This window comes from Quercus robur, chromosome 1, assembly GCF_932294415.1.
Source record: "Quercus robur chromosome 1, dhQueRobu3.1, whole genome shotgun sequence".
NCBI classification, from domain to species: Eukaryota; Viridiplantae; Streptophyta; class Magnoliopsida; order Fagales; family Fagaceae; genus Quercus; species Quercus robur.
In genome coordinates, this window is record NC_065534.1 from 34738994 (window position 1) to 34750916 (window position 11923).

At 37.0% G+C, this 11923-nt stretch overlaps 1 protein-coding gene across 1 annotated transcript; it reads left to right on the top strand.

Moving 5' to 3' along the window:
* Positions 1–10395: 10395 nt before the first annotated feature.
* Positions 10396–11619, top strand: LOC126703776 (uncharacterized). The gene is made up of 2 exons (XM_050402866.1): positions 10396–11245; positions 11330–11619. The coding sequence occupies exons 1-2, from the start codon at positions 10396–10398 to the stop codon at positions 11617–11619; spliced, it is 1140 nt and encodes a 379-aa protein (XP_050258823.1).
* The last annotated feature ends 304 nt before the right edge of the window (positions 11620–11923 follow it).

Sequence of the window (11923 nt, forward strand, 5' to 3'; positions counted from 1 at the left end):
TTGTGTAAGCAGGGAGCTGAATCGGTACTGCATTGTTTATGGGAATGTGGGGTTGCGCAAGACGTTTGGGCAAGTAGTAATATTGGAATGTAGAAATGGGCGACAAGTCAAGTTGATATGGTACAGCTGCTTGAAGAATTGATGGACAGAATTTCAGGGGAGGAACTAGAACTGTTTTTGGTTCAGTGTTGGGTTATATGGAACCAACGAAATGCTATTTTGCATGGGGGAAAGTTGCAGGACCCACAGAGACTGAATAGGAGAGCAGAAGACTTTTTGAAAGAGTTTAGAGAAGCCCAGAACCGTTTGTCAGTCCAGGCATCTGGTGGAGTGGTGCAGCCTCGGGCTTCATGGAGTCCGCCATTGGGTTTGCTTTATAAGCTCAATTTTGATGCAGCAGTGTTTGAAGGAATTAACGCCTCAGGTTTTGGAGCAATAGTGTGCAATGACAAAGGGGAAGTAATGGCAGCTATCTCGGCAAGGGGACCTCCAATGGTGGACAGCGAAGAAGCTGAAGTGCTGGCGTGCAGACGTGCTGTTGAGTTTGTGGTGGAAGCTGGGTTTAGGGAGCTAATAATAGAAGGGGACAACGCCACTGTGATGAAGACCATTATGTCATCAGATATCAATTTGTCTAGGCTAGGACATATTTATAAGGACATAGGCTGTATGGTCTTGACTCTACAAACCTGTTCTTTTAGTTGTGTTAAACGAACGGCTAACTCTGCTGCGCATGCTTTAGCAAAATATGCAAGACAGGTAGATGATGAGGTTGTTTGGTTGGAAGAATCTCCACCACCCATTCTGGAAGCTTTGTATTTGGATAATGGTTATTTCATGAATGAATGATTATGGTTTTCACTTCAAAAAAAAAAAAAAGGCACGAATTAATTATTAACTTTAAGATGAGTATTTCATATTTGTTCCCACTTGATTGAATGTGCTAAATAAAGAAAAACCAGTAAATTTCGGTATATAATGTGCAAACAAAAATATGTAAAATCTGTCGGAACATTGTCAAAAATAACTGAACATGAATCATGATATATACATTTTTGTAATATCACTTATGTTCGGACAAGCTCACTAAAACGTTATCATGGTTGTTTCTAGACGTCAAGACAAAAAGGATTCCTTTCCCTTTTCTGTTTATTTTTGGCAAATGCAAAGAATACACTTTTTGCAACTTTTTTTGCTTAAAAAAACAACCCTTCTCACTCGAGCGAGAATGTCCCGTTTAAGTAAGTTCTTCAAAAATTGAGATAAAGTTCATTTCAAAAAGTTTACCTATATCTCGCTTGTCCTTTGCTCAAGCAAGGCTAGACATAGATTTTACATGTATTTCTCTTGTCCCTCACTTGAACAAATGTTTATCTTGCTCAAGTCAGATTCTTAAACTTAGTTTTATCTACTTTTCATCATTCTTCTACTTCTTATGTAGGATTCTCTCATATCTATAATTTACATGTATATATCTATATAAAATAATCCCTTGTAAGTTGTAATATCCATATTCAATATATGTTGCCACTTTGTCATAAATAAAAAAATAAATTAAAATAAGTGTTTCTCAACTTAAATCCACCCTCGGTGTAGTTATCTCAAGCCTCTATTTAATGATGACCAAAATTTAAACCAAAACTCTTTAATTCAAAGCCAGGCAAAACTAATCAAAAAAATTCCTCTTTATCATGGAGCATGCATCATTGCATTCTCCATTTATACTTGTGACTTACATTTTAAGGATAATAATGTCCTCTGTTTTGAGGTATTTAATCAAAAAAATTCCTCTTTAATCTTTATCATGGAGCATGCATCATTGCATTCTCCATTTATACTTGTGACTTACATTTTAAGGGTAATAATGTCCTCTGTTTTGAGGTATTTAATCAAAAAAAAAAAAAAAAAAAAGCCAGGCAAAACACACATGAAAGCATCCTTTACACCATAAATTCACATCTTGTTAGTACTAATGCATTGTAATGGTTGAGCTACTTCCTAGATTAATGAGTATTTATAAGAGAAACCCTAACTCTTGTTCAAAAGCGGCACCACTTTTACGCACACAAGTCCTTCTTATGTTCCTATTACACAAACATCTAACTATATTTAGAACTTTATTAGAGTATAAAACTCATTCTCCACAACATAATTGTTATCACCAATCCATCATGAATGAAACTTAAATATTTTAGTGCTTAACTAGCCATGTGTGGGGCACGATAGTTTGTGGGCTCGGCCCGCTCGCTTATGGGGAGTCCACAGGCCCCAAACTGAAGGAGGCCAGGGCCCAAGCTCAAAAAAGTAAGCCCAGAGTGGCCCGAAGATACATCCGAGGACAGTTTAGTCCTCGGCAGACCCAAAGCCTCATTGATGAAAGTGGCATACAAGCAAACTTAAAAGATCAGAAAATATCTCGGGGAAATAGTCCTTAATACCCTTCATTGATATGACATTGCACCTGACAGAACCGGATTCTTAGGCTTTATTGACCATCTCCAACCATTTCGGGATTAGACTGACGGGACAAATATCTGTCCTGGAAAAGTCGACCCTACACGTGGACGAAGGACAACGAACGTAAGCTAGTATAAAAGAAAACGTAAGGTAACGAAGAAGGGGATCCCCCATCTCACTTCCTGGGGAAAAACTCCAGGGATGAGAATAACCGGACAATATAAGTACTCCACCACAAAAAACCCACCGCCGGGTAAACGGGGAAAGGCATTAGTGCTGCTCGGACATGATCCGAGGAGTCCAATCCTTCGAGATACAAAGTTGTAGGGCTTGGATGTCCAGGCTGAAGCCTTTTCTTATCTGAATTTCCTTAAAATCCGGTTTGGACCAACGCCCTGTGACCAAACGCTAGCCTTTCAAGCCCACTCTCTACAAATTTTATTGTGAGGGATCCTTCACGCGCGAGCCCAACGTCATTGTTGGGCCGCTTGAGAATCATGTCCCTACACCATGTATCAACAATTTGTTGTTACCCTTTAAAACTATTTAGATAGGATCTATTTGAGGTTGAATTCCTACTTTTGGTAATTCTATTAGAAGGATTTTAGCCTTATTCCAAATTTCCAGTAACTAGATGTTATCCTTACCAATTATCGAGACAAGCCTTAGTAAAAAAAAGTCTATTAATTACTTGTAGACTTTACATAGATAATGGATTAATCCCATCCCACCAACTATTACTTGTCTTACAATTTTTTTTTTTTTTTTTTTTTGTATTTATATGTCTACATTTCACTATATACTTTACACATGGTGGCTCTAGGGGCGGCGCCGCCAAGTACTAATGAGGGTGGTCACAGCACCACCCTGAAATTTATTTATTTTTAAATATACTTTAAAAAATTTTTAGTTTTAAATTAATATGGGTCTTTTGACCACCCTAGGAAAAAAAAAAATACACTTGACCACCCTAAAAAAAAAAGAACTTAAACACCCTTAATAAAAATTGAGGCCATTAAAAATAAAATTCAACCTCTCCAAAATTTTGGTCCGTTGAATGTTGAGCAAAAAAATTGCAAGAAATCCAATGTTCACAATATTTTCGCAATATTGTTATAACAAATCCTAAATAGCAAGTTGTTACCAGTGGCGTCTCCAGGATTTTCTTTTAGGGGGGTCAATAATGTCTTGAGCTAGGATTTTGTTGTGGGGGAGTAAAAAATAAAATTATTATTATTATTATTATTATTATTTGTATATACAATTATCATGTTACATACAATAATCTAACATAGTATTCTAAATAGTATACAATACAACTATATTGTAAAATAGTCTAAAAAAATTATTAATAATTTAAAGATCGGTAAGAAAACAACGATAGAATGTACATAAATAAATAACTAATCATAATATTTGTCAAATTAATAATAATTTATTATAATTGTATATAATATCAATCAAATAAAAATATATGATAAAGAAGAACAGTAACACACCTAATAGTAGGTCTAAGAGTACATGTTAAACTAAGGAAAATAAATAATAACTTATATAAGATTTTGCTTTTGAAGTGTATGGATTTTTAGCCACACATGTGGTCATTCTCTTGGAATTGGAGCAAGCACTAAAAAACTTTTTGAACTCGAAAAACTATAGAACACTTATCAAACTACTTGATTAGATAGAAAGAAAATATAGAAGAGAGAGAGAGAGTGAGAAAAGAATCAAATATGTAAATACAGATCAGTTGGTTGTACAAGTGATGTAATTTTTTGTTGATGAAGAAGAAAAGTGCAAGAAAAAACAGTTTCATTCTACCATCAACATTAAAGTAAGCCAAAGTCCAGAGAGAAGGTTTATTTATTTTTTAACAAAGGGGCAATTTTAAGAGTAGTGCTATTGACAAAACATTTGCACAATAAAATCTAGATGACAAGTTGTTAAAGGTATGTAAAAAAGTGATATCAGTTATGGGTTTAGATAAAAAATCAATTACAACTTGTCACTTGATCTTTATTATAAAAATATTGTGAAAATAACACTAATATGATCATATTTCAAGTTTATTTCAATTGAGTTTAAACAAAATTTAGAGTCAGGATGTTCAAAATTTTATTTTAAGGGTAAAAAAAAAAATTATATATAATATTTTTTGGGGGGGTGGGTGGGGGAAGCTAGGGGGTTCATTTGAACCCCCTGGGCTGGCTATAGAGCCGCCCCTGATTGTTACTGGTAAACAAAAAACATAATTTCAGTGGTAAGTTTAAATTAGAACTAGTAAAAACTTACCACTTATGCTTTGTTGTAAAAGTGTTGCAAAATAGTTATGAACATAGTATTTCTCAAAAATTACCCAAACAAACAAATTAGCCAAAAAGCCCAAATCAAACATTTAATTGTGATTTTTTAAATTATGTTTTCAAATGATATATTTCAATATTGCATCATAATATAAAAAAAAATGCACACATTTTAAATAGCTAGTCTATTAGTGCTTGCTTTAGTCTTTACCTGAATTTGTTAGATTTATGTGATATATTTTTTCAAAAAGATAATACATTTTGTTCATATTAGTACTTATTTTGGAAATATGTTAGTAATTGAATGAGAGATTAGTAGCTTAATAGTTACTTGGTTGTATACATTGAAAAAGATATAGTTGATAACATTGATAGTGAAACTATCATATTACACAATAATTTCAAAATATGAAAACTTATGAAAGGAAATTTTAAAACTTTATGTATTTGGGTATGTTTTTATTTTGTAACGTTAATATATTCTTGTTTTATTATTATTAATTTTTTTTAATTTAATTGTTTTTAATGACTACCCTAAAAAGAATTTACGGAGCCGCCATTGGGTGGCTCCATTATTGCAGTACTAGAAAATGGCCCATAATAATCGGGGCCACAACTCTATTACAATATCTCAACCATTTTTCTTCATTGCTTGTTGCTACCAATGCTAACAATTTAATTTCATGGTGGAGTAAGAAACACACATTATTTCTTTAATGCTACAAAAACAACATCTCATCAAGAGTGAATATCTACCCAAACATGAACTTTTAACACTTAAACTAAAAATTAACACTTGAATAGTATTTCTTTAAATTTCCAATAATTCTTCCAATTTCTTTCTAGTGGTTAACATTTGAATTATAAATATCACAAAGGTCTATATATTGCGAAGACAATGTTGTTTAGCTCTAACTAGAGATTTCGAATTGAAGCAGTATAAGCTAATTATTTGATAGATAGCTCCATCACAAGTGTAGCTTGGTGTATAAACTAATTCTCTTAGACAACTAATCGTGAATTTGATAGATAGCTCCATCACGAGTGTAGCTTGGTGTATAAACTAATTCTCTTAGACAACTAATCGTGAATTTGATAGATAGCTCCATCACGAGTGTAGCTTGGTGGAATTATCGTGGCTCATCATGTCCAACTATTTGCTATTATGGCGATTCAATTTATTTGGAATTTGACAAATGTAGAATGTAGATAGCAGTTATAGACTCTCCATTTTGTAGCCTTCATTTATCCTCGTTTCAAGGGTAAAATTGTCATTTTATAATGTAAGGTCAAAATTATAATTATAATTATTAAATTTCCAAACATTTCAATTTTCATGATATGATGTCAAAATCATAATTTTTTCCCTTGTGTGTAAAAGTACAATCATTTGGAACATTCAGCATAAATTAGATCTTTCATGTTTAATTCAAGCTACATCATAAGGATAATTTGATTTGCCCAAATTTAGGAAGCATGAAAAGGATGAAAATGAAAATAATTATTCATTACTTTATCTTATTTGCAGGGTGCTAAGGGTCCGTTTGGATTGAACTTATTGTTGCTGAAATTGAAAACTGAAAACTGAAAATTGAAAACACTGTAGCAAAATAATTTTTAAATGTGTGAATAGTACCGTGAGACCCATTTTTAATATTTTTTAGTGCGTGAACAGTACTGCTACAGTGATGAACAGTGACAGAACAGTGATTTTTGTCCCCTGCACAGTGAACCCATGTGAGGTTACTGTTCACGCGCAGGGAAAAAAAAAGAAAAAAAAAACTGGAAAACGTAAAACTGGAAAACGTAGACGCAGGATTCTGTTGAATCCAAACGCTCACTAAATTGAATTTTTTTTTATTATACCCTTGAAGAAGTTTTTGCGCATATTAATTGTATAAGAAGGGCTTGACCTCTAAACTATGGATTTATTTAGATACAAACTTAAGGAGAAAAAGATTCGAAAATCAATCTTTAGTTTTTATCGTCTCTATTCTTACTTTTTAGGCAAAATGCATTTTTCGTCCCTATGGCTGCATTTGTTTCGGGTGTAAAAAGAATTCGGAAAAAATTTCCACCACCAGGGGTGTTTGGTTTGACCAGAAAACTAAGTCAAACGGAAAATCATTTCCATTGACTATAAAATATGAAGGCCTGAAATGTTAAATAGATTACACATCTATTTTACCTTCAAACCATTTTCAAAAAAAAAAAAAAAAAAGAATTGAACCAAGAGAGAGTGAGAGAGAGCCGCCCACCGTCAGAGAGAGAAAGGCCGGTCACTTGAACTTGGAATCAACTTCACCGCCGTCTAGGCTGTGCCTCTCACCGTTGATCTACCCTGTTTCTCTCTTCCTCCCTCTTCTTCCCTCTACCACCCATGTCACCAATCTACCCTTTTTCTCTCTACCCATGTCGAGCAAACCGCCGCAAGATGAGCAACCTACCATGACCCAATTGCTTCCATCGCACGATCTTGCCTCCACCGCCTCTAGATCGAACCCAGTCGCCTCTCTCTCTTCCTTCTTCTCTTAATTTGACCGGATTTGATGAATTTTTTTGTTTGGTTTTGTTTCTTTTGTGTTTATCTATTGAGAAATGATATTATATATTTGTTTGGAAGCTGAGAAAATGTGAGCATCAAGTAAAAAATGTGTTTTCTATAGTATTTTCAAAAATACAACCAAACACTAAAAAATATTTTTCAAAGTATTTTTTAAAATGCCACCAAACACCTAAAAATATTTTCTTTTCCAAAAAATATTTTCACCTGAAAATATTTTACACTTGGAAAACATTTTACAAGAACCAAACACAGCCTATATTTTCACCAATTTCCATTTTGGTCTCTACTTTTTCATTTTTCCACTTTAGTCCCTAAAATCGAAAATGCGCTCTTATTTTGGTCTCTATCGTCATCTCACTAACGGAAATAGCTTATGTGGCACACGAAGTACACAACTAGCACGTTAGATGTTGATGTAGCTAATAAAGTAATGGTAAGACTTAGGTACAATACTTAGGTGAGAAACGGCTCACGCAATGCGTGACGTTTGAAATGGAGCGACCCAAACACCGTGTGCTCTCCAGGGAAGAAGAGGCGGAGATTTCACGTAGCAAAAAAAAGGTTAAGGACGTCCACCACGCCGGGTTCAACGATGGCACCAGCGAAGATGGTTCATCCCGTGGGCACCAAACAGCATGGGGGTCTCCTAAGAAGTCCTTTAAGGACAAGCTAGTGGGAGAAATTCCAGGAGCCTTTGCCAAGGCTTTTGATTTCACTGACCTTATGGAGGATGAAGCCGAATTAGATGATGAAATGTTGGACTTACGTGAAGGTCTAGCAATGGTGAAACTGTCCAAGGAAACCAAATTGAGGATTAGGAGTCCTTGGGCTTTAACGTTGATTATAAAACCTTTTGGTAAGGCAGTTGGTTTCATGTTTCTCCAAAACAAACTCAACCTGCTATGGAAACCAACTGGGAGGATTGATTTGGTGGGTCTAGGCCACAGTTTCTATTCAGTCCGTTCTCACTAAAAGAAGATTTAAATGCTGTCTTAGATAAAGGTCTGTGGTTCATTGGTGGACATTTTCTCTCCATCAGGCCATGGGAACCACTATTCAAACCAGCCACAGCCAACATTAACTCCATAGCTGTATGGGTTCGTCTTCATCAACTTCCTATGGAGCTATATGAAATAGAGGTGCTCAAACAAATTGGTGACTCTATTGGTAACGTCCTACGAATAGATTCTCATACTGCCACGGAAGCGAGAGGGGAGTACGCGAGGTTATGTATACAGATAGACATTAACAAACCACTCATCAATACGGTCCTCATCAGCAGATTTGAGCAACCGGTGACTTATGAAGGTATTCATGAACTATGCTTTTCATGTGGCAGGGTAGGCCATAGGAAGGAGGTATGCCCGTACACTATTCGAAATCCAAAGGCACCGGGGAAAGTAGTTAACGATGAGCATGAAAATCAATCCACAAACTCACACGCAACGCATGCTACGGATAGTACAAATCTAGGGAGTGGTATGTCAAATGGTAGTGGAATGGATACAGACAACGATTTGTACGGTCCGTGGATGATTGTGACATGTAGAAAGACAGGACAAAGGAAGCTAAGGAATGCCACGGCAATGGAGGGCCTTACTGTTCCTGGGATGAAAACGGCAAACCATGAGGCTGGACAAAGGCTGGATTTTAATTCATCTAAAGTGGGCTGGGCCAAAGAGGCCAACTTGTTTAGGAGAAGTAATTCCAAGCCCGATGTGAAGATTAATCAAGGTGGGCCATCTTGCGTGGGCTTCACAGCAAACCATCTTGAAGCTTCTGAGACTTTCAGGAGGGATTCCAACACGTACACAAGTCCATCAGTAAGGGGTAAAAAAGGACTTGCAAGAAATAGGGTGTCCTCATCTAACTCAATCAGAGCCATGGATCCTAAAGTCAATTTTATTCTTGAAGCTTCTCAGTCTTGGTCTTGGAAAAGCGCCGATAGCTCCTGGAAAAATTCCAATGCTCCATTCAAGTTCGTAGCTTCTTTTCAGTCCGAAGTGGGTCATCTTTCTAGGGGGAAGGAAAGTGAAGATACCGGAGGTGTGGATCGCAGTTGTGTGAAGGTTGACTCCGCAAGTCTTTCATGCTCCAGTGCTGCGCGAGATGAGTCCAGAGGAGATTCTATCCATAATGGTGAAAAGGCATGCAACCAAGCTTCTTTAAGTGCCCAAACCGTCACTGGAGTTCAGTGTTTACTCAACAGCAAGAAAGTTGAAGATGGGATTCCTGAAGCTCTGTCTAATGCTCTGTCTGGGGAAGGGGAGGAAAAAGGAAGTGCTAGTGAGGATGGGATGGTTTTTGAGATTGGTGGTGAAGCTGATGCCCCTTGTTAATGAGTGCCTCAACCTAAGCCATCAATTAATAATGAATATTATCGTCTGGAATAGTAGGGGCGTGCTCAAGCCCAATTTTCAACAATATGTGAGGGATTTGGTTAGAGATCATAATCCTGCTATTATGGTGATTATGGAAACTCGACTTGGGGGAGAAAGAGCTAGGGAGATAACAGATAGACTCCCTTTTGATGGTGCAATTCACACAGAGACAATTGGTTATACTGGAGGGTTATGGCTCTTATGGAATTCAGAGTTGGTGGAGGTCGAGCATCTTGCCAACACAGAACAAGAAATTCATGTGGAAGTTAAGGTATTCTCCTTTAACCTTTCTTGGTTATTTACTGCAATTTATGCCAGTCCTAGAAGTGCAGAAAGATGTGTTTTCTGGAATAATTTGTCTAATGTTGCGGATATGCATAATAAGCCGTGGGTGATAGCTGGGGACTTTAATGAACCACTTATTGATAAAGATAAATTTGGGGGTAGACCAGTGAGCATTAATAGGTCCCTTCTTTTCAAATAGTGCCTTGACAAATGCAATATGGTGGATTTGGGTTTTAATGGCCCAAGATTTACTTGGACCAATAAAAGGGATGCTAACTCTTTCATTCAGGAGAGGATAGATCGATATTTTATGAGCCCGAGCTGGTGCCTCCTTTATCCCGAAGCTAGAATCTCCCATCTCACAAGGTGCCATTTTGATCACTATCTGGTACTGCTTGAAACAATGCCTAGAAGGATGATCCATCTCAATAGGCCGTTTAGATTTCAAAGTTTTTGGCTTTCTGATCCTTCTTTTCCGACGGTGGTTAGTCACGCTTGGAAGAATTCGGGAAAGTTATCGGAGAATATTGAAAATTTTGTGAAGGAGGCCAGCTCATGGAATAAGCACCACTTCAGAAATATATTTGAAAAAAAGAAGAAAATTAAGGCTAGACTGAATGGGATTCAAAGGGCTCTGGCAATTAACCCCTCTCCATCTCTGATTCATTTGGAATCCCAACTCCTTAAGGATTTGGATGTTGTGTGCGGCCAAGAAACTGAACTTTGGGCTCTAAAAGCTAGAATTAATTGGCTGGTTTTGGGAGATCGAAATACTTCTTTCTATCACATTTTGGCCTTGACTAGAAGGAAGCAGAATTTAATTACTTCAGTTAAAAATGGAGCGAGTGATTGGATTATGGAAGAGAGAGAAGTAATGAATTTTTTCAAAGAGGGTTTCTATAAGCTTTATACCACAGCTCAGGAGTCGGCATCTGGGAATATTAGCTACAACTCTCATTGGCAAGCCAAGATTTCGGAGGAAGAGAATGCTAGCATCAGCCATTTGGTGACTGAAGAAGAAATCTCTGCTGCCTTATGGTCCTTAAAGGCTTTTAAAGCCCCGAGACTGAATGGGTTGCATGCAGGGTTCTTTCACAGGTTTTGGATCACTGTTGGTGACTCGGTTAGAGAAGAGGTGAAGAAGGCTTTTAGGGAAAGGAAAATCCCAAAGTATCTCAACAATACTAGTATTGTGCTAATTCCAAAGATGCAAGGTCCCGAGTCCATTGGAAACTACCGTCCTATCAGCCTATGTAATTCGGTTTATAAGATCATCTCTAAAGTGTTGGTTGGTAGAATCTGACCTCTCTTGGATAAGATTATATCTCCTTACCAAGCTGCATTTGTGCCCGATAGAAAGGGGGTGGACAATGCAATTATTGTTCAAGAAATTATTCATACAATTGGTAAAACCAGAGGTAAAGTGGGGCATATGGCACTCAAAATCGACCTAAAGAAGGCTTATGATAAGCTGGAATGGAGCTTTATTAGATGCATGCTGCAAAGATTTAACTTCCCGGACATTCTCATAGAGATTATCATGAGTTGCATCACTACGGCTACTACTTCCATCCTCTTCAATGGCGGAAGCCTTGAGCCTTTTGAACCAACGAGAGGGATAAGATAAGGAGATCCCCTATCACCCTATATTTTCATCATGTGTATGGATTTTCTAAGCCAATTGATCCAAGAGAAGTGTGAAGCGAGGCTATGGAAGCAGGTTAAAGCCTCTACAAATGGACCCTTCTTTTCTCACCTTTTCTTTGCTGATGATTTGGTTCTCTTTGCCAAGGCCACTCCTAAAAACTGTGAGGTAGTTAAAGAGGTGCCTGACATGTTTTGTAAGGCTTCAGGTCAGACTATTAGTGATGCCAAGTCAAGAGTCTTCTTCTCCTCGAATATTGATCAAGATAGTAAGGAAGCGTTGCTCC

Excerpts from the sequence above, each read along its gene's own strand:
- LOC126703776 (XM_050402866.1), top strand. The coding sequence starts at position 10,396 with ATGCCTAGAAGGATGATCCATCTCAATAGGCCGTTTAGATTTCAAAGT. Across the intron at positions 11,246-11,329 it reads CTACCGTCCTATCAGCCTAT|CTGCATTTGTGCCCGATAGA; the intron begins GTAATTCGGTTT and ends CTCCTTACCAAG.